This window comes from Carassius auratus, unplaced genomic scaffold (assembly GCF_003368295.1).
Source record: "Carassius auratus strain Wakin unplaced genomic scaffold, ASM336829v1 scaf_tig00005886, whole genome shotgun sequence".
Classification (NCBI taxonomy): domain Eukaryota; kingdom Metazoa; phylum Chordata; class Actinopteri; order Cypriniformes; family Cyprinidae; genus Carassius; species Carassius auratus.
In genome coordinates this window covers 62,201-82,127 of record NW_020523713.1, presented here as the reverse complement: position 1 = coordinate 82,127, position 19,927 = coordinate 62,201, and the positions used below count along the sequence as shown (strand labels likewise).

The following is a 19,927-nucleotide window of genomic DNA, read 5'->3' as shown; positions in this document are numbered from 1 at the left end:
GGTCAACATTAACAACCATCAATGGCTGCAAATAATCAAGCATCATTATGTAAATATGAATGGCAAGTAGTGCACTGTATGTCATATGTATGTCACAATGTACTAAGAAGCCACAACCCCTTATTTTGTTTTTCAGATCTTTGTCCATCACTGAAAACAAATGTTCCAATCTCCATGAGAACAGAAGGTGCCCATCAGTTATAGATATCAATGAACAGTGCAACATGATCACAAAATCCTTAAGCACTAAAGCATTTTTTTTACTTGATTTTCTTTTAACCGCATCAGAATAATGTCAAAACATGTTGTAATACTTTAATATATAATACTGTTGACGGAATGTCGATAGCTAAAATATTGTTGCCATGGCAACGTGTTAAACTTAAATATTTTCTGGTGATTTTGAGGCAGTTAACATGCTTAAAATTTCTTAAACTCAACACAAATATCAGTATTAATGATAGTTGCATGCATCCAGTGCTGCGGTGCAAAATCCTACTCAACTACACAACTTAATCAGAAACAGAACAAAATAAACACATTTAAAAAAATTCCAAATAGTTGCATGTTAATAAAACAGAACAAACAATATACAAAAACTATATATAAAAAAATTTGCACATCAACATGACAGAAATAGCAGTGGTATCACTTCATACTTGATCATTTTATATTAAGCAGCCATGTCAACCACAAAGTTTGGTTTCAGGTATTATGATAGCACTTTTTCAGTTGATATGGTCACTTTGTAAACATACACAACTAGTGCTATTCTGGCAGGACAAGAACTGAATCAAAAATTTGCTTCTTTCTACTAATTAAAATCAGCAGACTTGTTCAAACTCAACAATTCTAATTGGAAATTACCAACTTTATATAATGGTTAATGTTAAAAGGTATTAAATGTAATGTATTAATTTATTCAATCTAAAATGTAACAATGCAATAAATATGCACATTTTTATATTCCAAACATAACATCTTTAAAGATAAATATATGTTCTCTTTTTCTGGAGTACTAATCAGGGATAAGGTCGCCGATTCTTTAACAAAATTGTACTTGATCTCCAGCCAACAACAATCACAGTGTAAGAAAAAGTCACAAGAGAAGTCTAAAGGGTTAGTCTAAAAGGTCGTATCAATTTGGTAAAATGATAGAAAAATAATAAAAAAAAAAAAATTCTGATAAAATGTGACCAAAGCAAAAGATGAAATATTGGAGAACTCTGGTAAAGTAAAGCACTGATCTTTACATAATTTGCCAAAAACTGTAGGGTGGGATGCTGAATAAAGATGATTCTGAGAAGAATGACTAACAATTTTTATATTAATATGGCCGGACAGAAAGAGACAATTGATTTAATCAGGATTCTAATGTTAAGACAAAAAATGTTGACGCATGAAACATTAATAAAGTCATGAAAAATTAACAAAAGGCAGTGAAGAGCATTAAATCATTCCAGACTGAGAAGCTCCACATCGAAGATGAGGGTCGCATTTGGGGGAATAATCCCAGGATGGCCTTTATTACCGTAGGCATAATCAGGTGAACAGGTCAGCTTTGCACGTTGGCCCACACTCATCTAAAGTCACACAAACATAATTTTTTTTTGTGAATTTTTATTTATTATTTTTTCAATTGAAATATCAGTCCTATGCTGTCTGGATTTGGTAGTGCTTCGTTAAAACACCATTTAACCTTAATTTAACTCAAAAAGTGTTACACATGATATTCTGAGTGGACAAAACACCATCACATACCTGTGCAATACCTTCCTCCCAGCCACGGATCACTTCCTGTTTACCAATCCTGAACTTAAATGGCTTCTCACGGTCACGGGAAGAGTCGAACTTCCGTCCATCTGTCAGAGAGCCTCAAGATTTAAGAAGGAAAGGGACGAGGCCAGAAAAACAGGAAATGAGGTTAGAGCATCAGATAAACAGGCCACTTTATTATTGTTCTGTTCTAACAGGGAGATTTTGTGTCTCTCTAACCCATGTTTAATAGCAGTAAATGATCAGGATATGAGACAGACCTCTTTCAAGAACGTGGCAAATGTAGAGTAATGTGTACATAAAGACAAGTCAAGCAGAAAAGAGTCACTGATCCACTCTTTAACACAAAGCAGGCATCAGTTAAATTTATTCAGTACATTTATACTCTAATTCTCTTTAACAACAATGGCTCTTTCTGACCTGTTTCTATGACTCCATGTGAATATAAATCAAGTTCACAGGCAGAATATCTAGAAAATCTCCCACTCTTCTTCCCATGTAATAAAGAAATAATGAAACGGAAGTCCTGATGTCATGATCCTGCCCTCGTGTCCTTGATTTTTCCTAGTCTTGAGGCAGGATCATGGCAGACCCATGTTTTGTGTACAAGCGCATGGCCTTGTCTTTGGGCCATGTGCTTGTGTTGTCTCGTTCCCTTGCCCCGCCCCCCTTGTTATCCTAGTCGTGTCGTGATTGCCCTATCTGTGTCACCTGTCGTGTCTTAATTGTTCCCCCTATTTAGATCTCCTAGTGTGCTCTGTCTTGCGTTGGTTCATTGTGTTACTTATGTGTTTCTCAGATGTGTTCCACACTTGTGACTGTGATTGTATCCTGTATACCGTGAGTGTTTGTTTATAGTTAGTGTTTAGTGTCTTTATCTGGTCAGCCCTGTCTTGTTTGGTTATTTAGTCCTTTCCCTAGTCAGTGTTTTCCCCCTCGTGGGTTTTTGTTTTCTCCTTTTTGTAATAAACCCTTTGTTTGAGAATCCCTGTCTGCACCTGAGTTCCTCCCTTGCCTAAACCTGACACCTGAAGCACAAGGTGGAAATTTAGTTTGGAGTGCTTTGCCTTCCTCAGTCCGGTTTCTTACTTATTTTCTCCCTGCTTTATATACTTTTTCATTATTTTGTTATAATTTGGCTTTTATTATTTTAAGTTTATTTGCTTTAGTAAACTGACAAATTAAAAATAATTAAGAAATTGTTTTAAAAAAGTTGAAATGTGGGCTTTTTTGGCACAATGTTGAATATTATATCAATGCTGCATAAAGTAGGCTACAAGCAGTGTATGCAATATGGCAGGCAGTTTGTCAATATTAATTAAACGGTGTGATAAACTTTCCAAAATTCGATTAAGTTAATGATCAAATATGGGTTGTTGGTTAGTTTGAACGATTAAAAAGCAATCACATCATCCCAGGGGGTCGACTCACTCCAGACAGTGATAATCCGTCTATCAGACGCTGCCAGCCTCGCTGTCCAACACAGAGCGTCTATTAAATCTGTTCATTCTCAGCTGTCAGGTCTAATGCGGACCAACGCTCGTGCGTGTAAACAATACACAACTAATAATGCATAATAGCCTTGTATCCCTTTGTATATTTTACTGTATCTTTACAGCACTGCCACTCTTCAGATATAAGCAATTTTTAACACTCAACGTCGGATTGACCTGTCGGATTGCACGTCTGTTTGGAAAGATGCATTGACCCTTTTCTCTAAATTTAGTCAGTTATTATAAATTCCCCATGTACAAAAATCCACATGCGGCCACAAAAACACAACATAAGTACACCACTAAAAAAAATCTGAAATTCAACTCACCAACGTAATGCACCACACATGTCTGTCCTTTTTTGGGGAAAGTCCTCCCTGTAAAAGCAGCGCGAGGAGGAGAAACGGGAGCAGGAGACAATAATATAATGCTGTTAAACGCACGCAGACTTACAAATAAAACTCTACTTTACGTAATAGAAGCTGCATTAGGGTGATTTTACCATCTCCGGGGGTTGTGGTCTCGATCTCTACTCCCATGTCTCTGAAGAGCCCTCCTGCACACTGTCTCGCTCTCAGCTGTTTGTAGCCAGAGAGGAGCGATGCTGTCGGGTCACGTGACCGCAGCGGGAAAACTGGGAGAGGGTCCAGTAGCAGAGCACTAAGAGGCAATTTGTTTTTTTACACGGAACTTTATTTAGATCCTTAAGTTCCAGCAGTGGAACTTAAAGGTGCTGTAGGGAACTTTTGTAAAAAATATTTTTTACATATTTATTAAACCTGTCATTATATCCTGACAGTAGAATATGAAACGGATAATCTGAGAAAAAAATCAAGCAAGTCATGCGCTCCCGGTAAAAAAGAACCAATCAGAGCTGCGGTCCGTAACCTTGTTTGTATTCAAAATGTAGAAAAAATGAAGATAATAAGCGAGTACACCATGAATCCATTTTCCAAACCGTGTTTTTAGCTTGTCCTGAATCACTAGGGTAAACCTATAAAAAGTGTTTATATTCGGACTATTTTAGATTGCTTCGGGGGTACCGCGGCGGAGTAACCCAGTACCTTTGTGATTCTACATAGACATAAACAGAGAGAAGTAGTTCCAAGACGCAAGCAGTTCTGTTTATTAATTAACCGCTAGAGCGTCAAATGTTCCCTACCGCAGCTTTAATTTAATATAAATCCATCTGATGAAATGATAAATGTGACCCGTTCAATTTGTTATGCACAAGTGAAAGAAAAATACAATTAGCCTATCATTTTAAAAAGCAAATAGCAACGTTTTTAAAAAAAGGATGAATCCCGCAGTCTCCTGTTCATTGTGAACTACCTGTTACATAACATTCTCTCAACACTCATTTCATCTGTAGTGTTCTAATGTGGGTGACTGGAGTAACACATATCCACAAGCCCCTTCCGTGAACTAGAGACCTGCGTGGGATTTTTTTCAGTCCCACACCCGTATAAATATATGTTATCTGGTCCCATTCCCACCAGCAACCTTCATGTTTTGTCCCACTACCTCCTGCAAAAGTCCCATAAAAGTAGCATACATTTTTTTTTCAGTGCATCCATGAAATATACATGAAATAGTAAGTTCTGAAACATCCCAGCATAAAGGCCCCTGATAAACCATTTGTTATTTAGGCTACAACATCATCAGCGGGCGATTCCAGAAAGCAGGTAATGTATGTAATAACCCAACACGGTTTTTAATCGGACTATTGACCAGAAGGGGGCGCCGTGCGCAAAAGAAGACCATGCACATGCACATATTTGCACGTTGCTGTTTATTAATACACTTTTACATAATTATCGTCATTACCATTGTGGAATAAAAGTTCTGTTACAAACAAACTCTCCCAACTTGCACTCATTTTAAAATTGCTTCTAGTTTCTGAAACTATGGCTCCTTTTCTCTAAACTTTACACACAAAACATCTCAAAACTCAAAATGCAAAACATTACACATGTCTTGCAAAAGCAAACACTTCTTTCAAAACGAATATAACTTTTATATAAAAATAATAATAACTTTTGCATAGGAACTGAAATCACAAAAATAAAATGATATATAAATGCCTAACTACACATGGATATGACTAATGTAAAACACTACTATCTTGTATCTTTTGATTGTTCAGTGTGGAGTGGAGTGCACAGGAGTTTGTCTGAGCACTCACATGCACATGTATGTACAAAAATACACTGTATATACAGTGTGGATGCACAGTTGATGAGCCTTACTATTCTTGAACTGAACTGAATCATCGCAGACTTGAGTTGTTCAATGATACTTTACAGCAGAATTTGTTACTACATGTGTGCATATTTGTATATTTACAAAGTACTGTAACAGAAATGCAAGGATGAAAAATTTATTTTTTGCTAAAAACATTGCGTTTTAATTTCTAAATCATCAAATTAGGTATTATTTAGGGCTGTCAAATCGATTAATTGCAATTAATAGCTTCTAAAATAAAAGTTTGTGTTTACACAATGTATTGGTGTACCCTATATATATATATATATATATATATATATATATATATATAAATACACACACATACATACACATATTTAAGAAAAATTTACATGTATATTCATGTTTATATATGATTTATATTATATATAAATATATATTACATATATATCTTACACACTCATACATTATGTGTTCACCAACTTTTATTTTGGATGTGATTAATCACGATTAAGCGGTTTAACAGCCCTAGTAGATTTACATTATTTGTATCATGTAATGTTTTCACACATTGCCATAGGATGTAAGTAATCATTAATAAATGTGGCATTTAAATAGCAGTTTTTTGTTAATTAAACACAAGGACAGATAATGAGCTTGCAGTTCTGCAGACTTGGTCTGAACGAATGAATAATAGAATGAATGCTTTCACTGTATTTGCCTCAAATAGCCTAAAACTTTTTAGCAATAAAAAAACTGTAATATTCAGAGACAGTTATCAGTAAACCATTTCCTGGTTTATTCACTGGTTGATATAAACACTTTTCCCACTGCAACACTGGCTTAATATGGGTTTGAGGCAGGAGTATCTGTTTGTCTTTATATGGTGTGGAAATTGCACACTGCACCCTTAAGTGCACTAATGTTTCTCAATTCTAGTCCTAAGGGGCCCAGTAGCACTGCACGATCTGAGTGTCTCTTTTATTCATCTACTGTAATTCAACTCATTAGTAAAGATCTCCCTGACCTGATATAAGTGTTTATGATTACTGCGTCTCCTAAATGGGGTTGAGGTCTCCTGAAGCAGGATTAAAAAATATTCACAATGCACAAAGAAACAGCCTTTACACTAAGCTGAAAACAAAGCATGTTCATGATCAACAGTTCAGCAGTGTTACAAAAGTAGTGAAAGCCACAGATTACTTCAAAGGCTCAGCTCTTCTTCTCCTTTCAAGCCGGTCTCTGTCCTGTGTACATAAAGGTAACACACAATGATGGCACAGTTATTACAGCTGTTGTAACTTGTCAAGCACCTTATGCAAAACTAAAATACAGTGTGACATTACTGAACATATTTTGCTTTAATTTCCGCTGAAGTAAACAAATCTTTGGTTTCAGCGTAAAAGAAGTTGCTTCTGTGTCAAAGGAAGTTGTGGCGAGCGATAAAGAAAAAAAAAAAAAAACCAGCATGCTCTTTTTGATGTGAGCATTGCTTCTGTCCTATTTTCTTTTTTAAATTCTGTAGAAAGCATTAATGTCACATGACTGAACTGAATAAAAATCTTCAGGTTGATCAGGACCTTCAATCTTCTAAGAAAACAGACGGAAACACATACCCTGATTTCCTTAATGCATCCTGGATTTTCCTCCGTCGCTCTTCATTGATGGGATAGAAGCGGAAAATCACCATGCCGATGAGCAGCAGGCAGATTGGCACCGGAGCGAAGAGCACCTGCAGCGAGTATATGACCTCTGGATTGTGTTTACAAGCACCAGGCTTGTATCCTGCAAAGCTGAAGAGATAGGGAAGGAGAACATCACATGAAGCTTTCACATGAATGAATCACAGAAGCTGTAGGTTTATGGGGACTCAAAAAAAAAAGATGCGGTGCACAGATGTTTGAAAATGAATGAATGTTGGCATGCACCCACATCCCTTCCACTGCCATTTATTCTCACTCAGTGCTGAATTGTTTTGGATTCAACACCTGTATTACCAACTATAAAAAATCTGAATGGAGAAAGCTCTTACTATAGCACCAAAGTAGAGACTCCAACAGACATGCCTCCTCCAAATTTGTTGAAGAAAACGTAGCAGGAATAGAACAATGGTTCTAGATCCTGGCATGATGGGTTCTTGACTTTGAAATCGTCCACTACATCTGGCAACATTGACCTTAAATAAATAAATAACCTGGTTAAAACAGTATGATGTTTCATATACAAATTCAAATATATATAACTCACTGACAACTTTATTAGGCACACCTGTTCAACTATTTATTAAGGCATATATCTAATGCATATATATAACTCAATGCATATAGGTATGTAGATAATGTCAATATGATCTGCTGAACTTCATGGCATCAGTAACTCAAATAACCACTTGTTACAGCCAAGGTATGCAGAAGAACATTTCTGATACGCACAACACATCAAACCTTGAAACAGAGTGAAACAGGCCGCTCATGTCAGCTAAGAACAGGAAACTGAGGCTATGACTTGCACAGGCTCACCAAAATTGGAAAAGGGTTGCCTGGACTGATAAGTTTCAGTTTCTGTTGCAATCTAATTTCAGTATGATGTAATTTTGAATCAACACAACTTTATAATGATGAACATATCATACAACTAATTCCCAGCTGACCACCATCTGGGTTAGGATAACTGTTCAATAATGCAAAAGAAAAACACTGGTTGGAATAAGTGTTGGTGGAGCGATGGGTTTAACCATAAAAGAGAGATTGCATGAGAGTTTAATTACCAAGGGAGTAGATAGAGGGCTGCCAGACTTGTGCCAGATAACATGGACATAATAATGAAGATGGGTAAATTATTTTTCACTAGGGATATCACAATTAGAGCTGGGATATATACCTGCAGAGAAGAGGAGAAAGGGTATATATGCTGTGTAAAATGTACTTGTTATAGCATTCCTATTTCCTTTCTGTGCAGCCATGAATAATCTCATTAGAAATAAAGAGTTGTGCTCACTGATAGGCCGATGAATATGGTGGTCTTTTTGCCTTTTTTGACCAGTAGTGTCTGCCACATTGGGATGGATATTGTAGCTGATGTCTGCACAAGAAAAGATTACATGTCTGAAACTAACAATAAAATTAAATTTAAAAAAAAGTATAAACATTTTAAAAGTAATCTGAAACATAAATGTGAGATCATTCAAAAAAAATGTTTGTTATTTTTACGGATCAGATCAGGGAGAAATAGGTGATTGTAGTATCCCTCACCAGTAATATAAGAACAAGATGCTGGAAATATGCTCCCATATTCGCTGCATGAGTACAGAAGAGGGCGAAATTCCCCTGAGCCATCTGAAACAAATAATCTTATCATTATGCAACTGTCATATTTATAAAATACATATTTTTTAATTCTTTAATTTAAATCCACTCTGTGACTAATATCGGAAATCATACAGACCATCTTTTAAAGGCAATATAAACATGCTATTTTTATGTTTAACAACCATAAAAATTCATTCATAATTTGAACAGAAAAACGTCTGACCTGGAAGGCAAGTGAAGCAAATAGGAAGCCGAATACAAGCCACACATATGGAGTGTGTCTCACCACCATCTTCATTCCAGTTAGATAGGGGATATTTATGCTGTCCAGTTTACTTAGAGGGGCTTAAATTAGAAGTAGACACATGCAAGTCATTATAATAGTCTTGAAGTCACTGCATTAAGTAAACTGTCCAAATACACTGCATGGCCAAAAACATAGTAGCACACTCTAATCATTTGTTGGACTGCATTTAGCTTTGATTACGGTGTGCATTCGTCCTGTCATTGTTTTTACAACCTTGAAATGAACCATGAAAAGTCACAAAGATTTTTTCTATCAAGAGTTGCATTCATTTTTGGCAGAGACCTTGTATTGACAGTGGGAGCACTCCCGCTGTCTGACCCATGAGATATGTCTTCTGGCATGATATTTTTAAGAAATAAAATAATTATTGCCAAACATATAACACCTAAGAAACATGTTAATCACTGCAATAACGATGCAATTATAAACTCTTAAATATTTGCTTATTTAAATCCAAACAGCAAGTGTTTATTTTTTTTATTTTTTTTGGTGTTTTTTTTGCCAGGCAGTGTATTTATGTATGTGTTTCAAACTTACTGAAAGAACATGTGGTGCACAAAACAACAGATGTTAGCATTTTAGCTCATGTTAACTCATTTGGACCTACCCAAATGCTCCTTCACTCCAAGAAAAAGCACGAGGCAGCACAGGAAGTACAGCATTCCTATTACTAATGCTCCAGTCAAATAGGCTCTTCTCTGTAGAAATTCAAAGACAAATCAGCTAAAACTTTGCAACATCAGTACTAAACAAATTCCACTATATGCAGTAATAGGATGTTCTCTATGCTTCACTATATTTTGTAGACTGGCAGATATGTCATCCGGTGAGTCTGTGTGGTTCCCAGAAGATCCTTCCGTGCCATTCAGTAAACTGCAGACTTGTGTCCTCTTGGCATGGTGCACCCCCACTATCTGACCCTGAATGGCAGCTCCTGCCAGGGTAGCGAACACTTCCATGCCCATTCCTGTATCATGAGAGAGAACTAAGTTCATGACACTTCTCTTTTATACAGAAAACAGATCTCAGTTAAAGTTATGCCCCATATATCCAAGTTCTCTCTCTGGCTATCTCTGGCTTAGAAAAAAAATGTTGGAGAAAGGATGTTTCTTCGCTGAGGAAGTGTATCATCATGGATAACAGGACCTATTGTTCTCTCTGTTTGTAAAACGTCCAAATTCCCAAGCTTTTTAAACATTTTTCAAACCAATCAAACAAGATTTTGTCTAGCCAACATTCAAAGTTTTCTTCTTTTTTTTCTTTGCTTTTCTTTATTGCTTTATTTTTTTGCATTTTTGAATGTCTTTTGAATTTCAGTTCATTAAAGTTATATTTTGGGCCTTTTTTTGGATAGGACAGTATACAGATCAGACTGCAAAGCATGGGGCGGAGAGAGGGTAACAGGATCAGCAAAATACCCTGGGCCCAATCAAACTCAGGTCACCAGAGGCAATGCTGCTGTGTATGTTGGAGCTCTGTCCATGAGGCTACTGGCTCCAACCAGTTTTTTGGTTCATTGTTATTCTACTTCCTTAAATTTAAATTCAAATATCAATTCAAAGATTTTCACCGTTTATATTTTTTTGAACTACCTAGTTTTTTAATTCTTCCTATGCCATTGTGTGATTCTTAAGAAGCTTCTGACAAAAAAATTATCAAAATAACATTTAACCATTTAGCAGATATGGGAGGATATACTTTGGGTGTGGCCCATAATAAGAAATTGGCCTTTATCTTGTGAGTATATTGTCAGAAAACTTTGTTCACAAGGACATGAATTTCTGATACTATGAGGGACTAACAGCAATTTCTAAATGATCAGCCATTCATATGAATGGAAAAGATAGAGGAAGGGTGCAATACTGGTGTTTACACTAAGGCAGTGGTTCCCAACCTTTTTCAACTCGCGGCCCACACAACCAAACACATATGTTTGCGCGGCCCACTTCAAAAAAATTTACTGACCCCGCTATTGTTGGGTTAATAACTTAGTACTCAGAAGCTAGATTTTAAACAATATTTATTGAATAAACTAGGGCTGTGCGATATGGACAAAAAAAAAAAAACTATCGCGATTTTTTTGATTAATTTAGCAATTGTGCTTTTACAGTCATAAATGCATTCAGGATTAATTTGAAACATATTTCCAAAAGAAAACCAATCAGAGCTTTATCAAAAAGTTGTAACATCTCTAGAACAGACATAAGTCAAAATTATCACTATAGTGAAGATGTAAAAAAATGTATAGACTTGTGGCAAAATAAATAAATTAAAAAAAAAAATCCTGTATACAGGGACTTTTTTTCTTTTTTGCCATGCATTGTTCATAGAGCTCATTAATTGTAGCGGTGCCTCAGGTGTTTGCAGTGTGTATACAGTATGTGTATGCGGTCAGCAGTGAGAGCGCATAAATATAACGCGAAAGCACATTAAAATAATGCACGAGTGCGAATCTCTCTGTTCGCAGCAGATTTCCTTTGCTCTGTCACAAAACCGGTCGTGCTTGCTCAGATACACGCTGCTTTGCGAGGAGAGAGTGTGCACACTTAAAACGTGCCTCCTCTCACTTAAACTGCATCCTGTTCACTAACAAATTCACTCTATGCTCATGTGTTAGACATGAATAATTTTCGCACGTTTTTATTTCTAGCCTTTTACCGCAGTGAGAACGCTCTGATTCGTCAACATTGGCTCAGAAAAAAGGCGCATCACAGACAGTGTGTGAACCTGGAGTTAGGCATATGCGCACGCTCAAATCGTGATTTAGGACGTTTTCTTTTAATCGCACAGCCCTAGAATGGACTGGAAATGAACAGAAAATAATTGGCGGCCCACCTGCAATACCACCGCGGCCCACTAGGGGGCCACGGACCACAGGTTGAAAACCACTGCACTAAGGTAATTTAAATTATTTTAATCGCAATCTTAAATCAGTGTGAACGGCTGGGAATTTTTCCTGATTTCTTTTCAGCTGTCCATTTTGGAACTGACATGTATTTTTTAAAGTTGCTTATCAAACTATAATTTCCAATATCAGTGGAGATTCAATACTGTTGACTTTGCAATAAAAACATAAAAACTAGAACATAAGATACTTGGCAATTCTTTCACATAATCATCTATTGACACTATATTTTCTTACTGTAACCAGTGGCTGAATCACGATCCTTCTGATTCCCCCCCAGAAACATGTTTAGGGAAGAATATGGCACATGGTAGCACTGAATGAGACAGAGAGAAGTCAGTTATGAATCATACAACACGCTATAAACAAACAGCTGTCTGAAAATTACAGTGTTGAGGACTGTATTTAATTCTGCAGTACAGTATGATATCACTATGAGGTCGACATCATAGTGACACTGTATATTTGTTTACAGTGTATGCTGAATTTGCATTCTAATGTATTATTAAATATTCTAATAAAAAATAAAAAAAAATCCCCCTATGCAGGAAATGTCCTAAACAGCCAAACATCTTTTATTCTAAATCTTTAAAACGGCAGTTAACTGTGGGAAGGTAGTGGTAATAGTGGGCTTACACTCATGAAGGTGTCAAACAGACAGCACCATGTGAAGTACCAGCCGAAACTGAAGGCAGGGGACATGGTGTCCTGTGGGGTATACCAGAGCATAACGTATGATAGGACCCCAAGTGGCATTGTGAACACAATCCTACGTAAAGAGTGAAGTTGAGCACAGAGTAGTTTTTAAAAGAATCCATTTGAGTATGCTATCATTCATATGATCACAACTGGTAATATGAACATAAGCAGCTTCTGGTCAAACTGTGAAATATCTAAAAGAGAGTTGAGGAAGTGCTTAACACAGCCAGTCTAACATTAACCAATGCACTCACCAAGGAATAAGTTTGCCAATTCTGGTCCGGCCACTCTTACTCACAGCATATCCAATCAGAGGATCCGAAATGGCATCCCAAGCTCGACCAAGGAAGAGAATGATGGATGCAGAAAAAGCTCCCATCTATAACAAACATATTGATAGAAGAAAATTACAGGTTTCTCTTAAAATTCCTCCTAAAAATGATAAAACTCACTGTGCCCCATTTTTGTACATTTTGTAGCATGAAAATGCAGTTACATGTAACATAATGTCCCACCAAGCTGTTAAAATACAAAATGCATTAACTTTCACAGGACCTTTCACATGTTCCTTTCACTTCCTGCGCTAACAGTTTAGCTAAATACTGTTGAATGTGGCATGCAAACATGACATGCAAATTCAGGAAGAGATACGCAGAAGAGTTATGAAGGTCATGCATTTTATTAATGCTCAGTTGTTTTTAGAACCACAGATCAGATAGTAATTGTGTTTCACAAACTGATAGAAACAGCCCTCAAGACAGCACACAAGGAAAGTGAATGCACAGGATTTGAAGCTACAACCTTACATTTACCAGCCCATATCTTTAACCACTAGAGCTACACCACTCTCAAAAGGACATTAGAAATCATCAGACAATAGAAATACATTATCAGTGTAATCAAATAAGACAAGGAGAAGAACATCAGGATATTACGGAGAAAAAAATATTTAAATATCAGAATTCTGCTTATATTCTAATGGAAAGTGAAGCTCCGTTAAGTTGATTGCACAGCAGATTGCATTATATTAAGTACAGAATGTTGACACATTTACACAGCTACAAAAAAAGCAAAATATAATGTCATTTGTGCATCTGACTGCTAATAACACTGATATTTCTATTGTGTAGGGTGATTTCCTGTTAACTATCAAAATTAATGAGTGTGGTAGAGTTTAAAACCTAATGTTTTTCCCTAATATACATACTTTCTTCACATCTTATGGGCAATGTTTATAACGCAGCCTCTTTGCTCATACAGATTTAACATATGTTAGCCATAAGATAGATATTTAAAGTGATGCCATGTGTAAAAGAAACTGAATTTGTACAGAGGACATCCATTATGTTAGAGGTTCTGATCTATATGGTCACCAATGACAGCTTTTAAAGACCACAGCTTCTGTCCTTACATACTTACCTTCACAACATCCAGTAAAAAGATCTGCATGAAAAAGCCCTTGGCTGTTGCAGTCATTTGATAAGGCATTCCTCCAACTGCATAGCACAGTTTTCTGGATAAAGGGATGCCGGGAGTTTTCTGTATCGGATCAACGCGTAAGCATCAGTTATTCAGCAAGAATTATGCTATATTTCAACGTTAACACGAGACAGACAAAAAAAAATAAAAACATTAGTTTATTCTCAAATGCTAACTGTTTTAAATTAGCAACATCTATAAGTTCCCTCGATGCTGTAATTTACATCATCAAAACCTTCGGTTAACAAATAATTAGCCTATTTATAAAGTCTCATACCGGTTGATTGTCGTCATTTTCCGTGGCACAGATATTGTCGTCTGTTTGCTTGTCCAATACATTGACACTATTGTTGGCCATCGTTCAGTTATCTTTATCTAAGAGTTGCCAGTTATAGTTTACTGCCTCTTATACTTTTGCAAAGTGGGCGTGGCTCTTCCTCTAATACCCCTTTCGCGTTATTGCTTTAAAAAAATTTTTTTATTATTTTCTCTCTCATAAATAATTGTAGTGAATAACTGTTCGACTAGTGATGGAAAGCCGAAAGACACATTTACTCGTCTTTTTAGTGTAATTTATTCAAAAAGCTTTTATTTACAAATCTCATTTTATTTATTTGTGAGTTCTTTGTGGATCTCATTCTATGTATTTGTCAGTATGTTTCATTTTTCTTAACCTCTTTACATTTATTTGTGGATCATAACCTATTTATTTGGAATTATGCATCAATTCTGTCTCCATAGGATGAACAACTGGGCTATATGCAATTATGTGCTCTAGCATTTGTTTATAATACTGCTCTGGGGAAGAAAAAAAAAGAGATCACTCCAGTTTTTTATTAAATCAACATCTCTAAATGAATAGCAGCTATTCTATTCCAGGCACACTTTATTCTGCTTAATAACTGATTAGGTAATCACCTCAACCACATCTTATTTAGAGAGGAAAAGTATAAAAACCACAGTGGTCATTACTCCTGTGACCAGCTGGATGGCAAAAACAATGCAAGTAGTTTCTCAAAAGTAATTGGAATGGCTAACTAGAGCCCTTCTGCAAAGTGGATAATGTGGAATGTCTGATTTCCTGTGACTAATCTCTCCAGATGCACAAAGCTGTATTAAGCTGATAAAAATATTCCATGGTCAGTTTTAATATACTACTATTTCTGCTAGTTTTAGACCTTATTTGTGCTTATCATATATATCTAGATTGTAGATATATGCTAACCAGAAATAAGATATAAAGCTAGCAGAAATAGTAATATCTTATTTAAACACATTCAAGTGTTCAAAGTTACCAAAGAGAACTTGTTTAACGTTATATAACAGGCATCCACCTGAGAGTGAGCTGGCTATGATTGTCAATACTTTTGAAGCAGACCGTCACTCACTATAGCATAGCGCCATCTACTGGTGTAGTGTTAAACAGCGGAGAAAGCCATTAGAAAGGACATGAGTGTGTCGATGTGAAATGGACATCGATTTATTATTAAGGGTTTTTTTTACAGTGTTTGATGTCAATTTCAGGTCTTCTGAACATCATTTGCCAGCTGGGACACCTTTCTAAAGGAGATGTGGCAAATCAATGAGGTCCAATGCCCCATTTAAGAAAAATGTTACTTAAACTTGACCAGGCTGACCAAGAATTCATATATAAAGCAATAAATATCAATCCATCACGCAAATCATTGATGTCAATGTGTGAAGTCCATGTGACATCAATTTGAGTGTATTAATTTCATATTTTCACGCAAGAAATTGCTGTCCAAACTGACCTTAAAATTATGTTATATAGAATCTTGATCAAGTCTTGACTAACATTTGACGTCAAATTTATATCAATTAACATAAAGGTGCCCTCATGGGAGGCTCCATCAGGAACATTTCTATTGGACTTTTCCTGTCATTCCAAGTTAATTGTGAGGAAGCATGTGAGGTAGACTATTGTGGGTGCTGGTGGAAATTGAGCAGACATAAGTCGTCCGGGTCAGAGACGAAGTACACTTTAATGATTTCAGACTTGTAGAGCATTTACAGTTATTGAATTTAGTTGAGTGGATGATTGTAGTACAGGCAGCAGAGAGTATGGCAGAGTAGTACAGAGTAGTTTGGAGTGTAACTTAATATGAGTGAGTGAGTGCACTGCTGAAAAAAACAATAGAAACCATTACATAAATTCTAATGGTTTCCATTACAAAACCATTACAAACCATCAGCAATTAACCATTAAAACCATTACCAAATGGTTTCCATTACGTAGTGTGTTTTGGGCATATTCCATTAGGATTTATTGGTTTGTATTGGTTTCCATTACAAGTTTGTATTGGTCACGATTTGCACATAATGGTTTCCATCACAGTTTTGTATTGGTTCTGATGGTTCCATTACAAGTTTGTACTGGTCTTTATTAAAACAAATGTAATGGTTTCCGTCAGTTTTGTATTGGTTCTGATGGTTCCATTACAAGTTTGTACTGGTCTTTATTAAAACAAATGTAATGGTTTCCGTTGGTTTTGTAATGGTTCTGATGGTTCCATTACAAGTTTGTACTGGTCTTTATTAAAACAAATTTAATGGTTTCCGTCAGTTTTGTAATGGTTCTGATGGTTCCATTACAAGTTTGTACTGGTCTTTATTAAAACAAATGTAATGGTTTCCGTCAGTTTTGTAATGGTTCTGATGGTTCCATTGCAAGTTTGTACTGGTCTTTATTTGCATATATTTAATAGTTTTCGTTGCAGTTTTATATTGGTTCTGATTTGAATGTTTAACTGATAGCTGGTAATTAGGCCATTAATTAATATAAGTAAATAATTTAAATTATTAATACAAACTGTACACGGGTTTTGTCAAGAATATAATTTTTTATTTTATTTAAACTTCATACCAACCTTTCAATAGCAAACAGTTCAGGTTGTTTTGCAAAGAATTAAGAATATGCACCTAAAATCAAAATTATTCACAGAATACTCAACATAGCTGGAATTAACACAAAACCTTGACATTACATTTTATTTTAATTATTGTTATTCATTAATGCATTAATAGAAATGCAGGAACTATGAACTGTTTTTGTGGCTTGTAGCTGTCTCAGACCTGCAAAAAAAAAAAGGGACAATTCATTAGGACAATGTACCACATTACCAGTATGTGAGATTATCCATACATATATTTATATGGCAGTCTCAAAAAAGTTATAGATTTTTCTTTCATGCCTAAAATCATTAGGATTTAAAAAAATAATGTTCCATGAATATATTTTGTAAATTCCCTACCATAAATGTATCAACTTATTTTTTTATTAATAAAATGCTTTGCTTTGGATTTGAAATATTTTTCACAATATTTAGATTTTTTTAGCACCATCAGATTCCAGATTTTCAAATAGTTGTATCTCAGACAAATATTGTCCTCCTAACAAACCATACATCAATGGAAAACTTATTTATTATTATTATTGAAATAAAAATCTAAAAAATAAAATAAAAACAATTACCCTTGTAACTGGTTTTGTGGTCCAGTTTCACAAATAGGCTTGAATAATTACATTATCTACTTTTTATGGTACATAGTCTCTATTCACTTCGAGTCATATTAGATAAGAGGTTGTAGCAATTCCATTCGGATATGGATATGTAAACACTTACCACTGACAGTTTTATCTGGTTCATGTCACTGATCTCCTCAGCCAGGTATTTCCGTACACTTAGGAGGCGTTTATTTCCTATAAGGTGTGGCCTTTTTTCTTCAGCTTCTGAGACAGACACTCTTGTTTTGAACACACACACACGCACACACACACATAAACAAAAATTTAAATTCAAGAACTGATGGACTAATCTCAGACTTTAAATCTGACCACTCTCAAGTGGAAATTAAGTAGCATATGTGACCTGTGCTGGCAAAGTTAGTCACAATGAGCAAAAATCCTTCAAAATGATGTATAACTGTATATATTAAAAAAAATGACTGAGCTACACCCGTTTGAAGTTGAAAGAGTCGGCAAAGTCAACTCTTTTCTATTTTCTAAAGGTTCCAAACCAAAATCACTGAGCAACATTGCATCTTTTCCTGCAGTTCTTTTCTTAATAATAATAATTCACTTTTTTATTTTACATCCTAACAAAAGCTTTCAATTAAGAAAAACAAATAATCAAATGTAAAATCCCTTTTTAATCATTACAAATAAATTAATTATTAAAACTATAAAAGCAGTTCAATTAGTCATTCTGTGTATACAGGTGCTCGTCATATAATTAGAATATCATAATTTCAATTCAAAAAGTGAAACTTGTATATTATATTCATTCATTACACACAGACTGATATATTTATTTATATCTGACAACTAAGGAAAATCCCAAATTCATTATCTTAGAAAATTAGAGTATAACTTAAGACCAATACAAAGAAAGGATTTTTAGAAATCTTGGCCAACTGCAATACTCAGTTGAGGCTCCTTTTGCCTGAATTACTGCAGCAATGTGGCGTGGCATGGAGTCGATCAGTCTGTGGCACTGCTCAGGTTCTCATAACACTCATAACTGGTGTCCAGTAGATACCACTAGAGGTTTCTAAAGGTGTTCTATTGGTCCTTAATGGTATCCAATAGATAATACACGCCACCAATAGAAGAAAGCAAATTACCAATAGAGACCCACAGAGACCATTACAGTATCCATTAAAACCATTAGAATTCCAATAAGAACCATTAAAACCATTACAAATTCTGTAATGGTTTCTATTGTTTTTTTTTTTTCAGCAGGGTGGGTGAGTGAGTGGTTCCCGTATCTCGTATGCATTACTAGCGCTAGCGCCGTATATGGATGATGCAATACACAATGAGTATGGCGCACATAAATAATTAGAATGAGAAATTAGATATAACACAAACTTATGCCATCAAATACAGCAATTTACAGATGAATAACAAACACAATCATTCACTTGTATATGAACGCACTCAGTAGAAAACAACAACAGCTTGAACAACAGCGAGGAATGTCCATGCTTTGAACTGTGTCCTGTCAATACTGTTAACACTGTTAAAGTGTTATATATAATATATATAATAATACCTCTTACAGTCACAAGGGGGCACTAATGGCACTTTACTTAGCTGGCTTTTTCTACAGCCGCCCCCACATTTGCTGTGGAAATGTGTAATTTGGATAAGGCACTTAGGTAAGGCATCAAGTATGTTAAAGGGGTAGTACTAAAGAGTACTCAATCTGGTAAAGCTGGGAGGCTGATTAGCCGGCTGATGGGACGAAGATAGATCTTATTCTTGACTTCCACTTCTGCAGTCCTGACTCGCCTATCTTCCCCAGGAAACACTTTTGTTACTTGTCCAACTGGCCATTGAGCTCGGGGTAATTGATGATCAACAATCATGACAATTGTGCCTGGTTGTAGATTCTCTGCCTCTCTGTGCCATTTCTGTCGGACTTGCAGGTCTGGGAGATAATTACGGAGGAAACTTCTCCAGAATTGGTCTGCCAGAAGCTGACTGTATCTCCATCTCCGTTTGTTCAGCAACTCTGATTCAGGGTATACTACTTGTGGCAAGGCTGAGTCAGGCCGCTCCATGAGCAACATGTTGGGAGTGACTGGATCAAGGTCCGCTATGTCTGAGGATGTATATCCGATTGGCTTCGAATTGAGAATGCCTTCAATCTCAACAAGCACAGTACGCAGTACTTCCTCGGTCACAATTTGATCCCCTATACTAGAACAGAGAGCTGATTTTAGGGATCTT

The 19,927-nt window shown here is 35.9% G+C and overlaps 2 protein-coding genes across 3 annotated transcripts; both read right to left on the bottom strand.

Annotated features, from left to right (window-relative positions):
• Positions 1-301: 301 nt before the first annotated feature.
• On the bottom strand, positions 302-3,901 carry LOC113071082 (peptidyl-prolyl cis-trans isomerase FKBP1A-like). Of its 2 annotated transcripts, none has more exons than XM_026244452.1 (4): positions 3,772-3,901; positions 3,599-3,646; positions 1,762-1,874; positions 302-1,583 (listed from the first exon to the last, which is right to left on the bottom strand). In XM_026244452.1, exons 1-4 carry the CDS (start codon positions 3,806-3,808, stop codon positions 1,455-1,457), a joined length of 327 nt encoding a protein of 108 aa, XP_026100237.1. In that variant the 5' UTR covers positions 3,809-3,901; the 3' UTR covers positions 302-1,454. The 2 variants fall into 2 exon arrangements, with proteins under 2 accessions (XP_026100237.1, XP_026100238.1); XM_026244453.1 differs by having other exon boundaries at positions 1,762-1,862.
• A 2,038-nt stretch (positions 3,902-5,939) lies between these two features.
• LOC113071081 (sodium-dependent lysophosphatidylcholine symporter 1-like) lies at positions 5,940-14,559 on the bottom strand. The gene is made up of 14 exons (XM_026244451.1): positions 14,450-14,559; positions 14,113-14,232; positions 12,948-13,072; positions 12,631-12,763; positions 12,232-12,310; positions 9,884-10,056; positions 9,697-9,787; positions 9,006-9,127; positions 8,726-8,809; positions 8,472-8,555; positions 8,242-8,354; positions 7,507-7,650; positions 7,091-7,267; positions 5,940-6,721 (listed from the first exon to the last, which is right to left on the bottom strand). Exons 1-14 carry the CDS (start codon positions 14,528-14,530, stop codon positions 6,679-6,681), a joined length of 1,569 nt encoding a protein of 522 aa, XP_026100236.1. The 5' UTR covers positions 14,531-14,559; the 3' UTR covers positions 5,940-6,678.
• Positions 14,560-19,927: the final 5,368 nt, after the last annotated feature.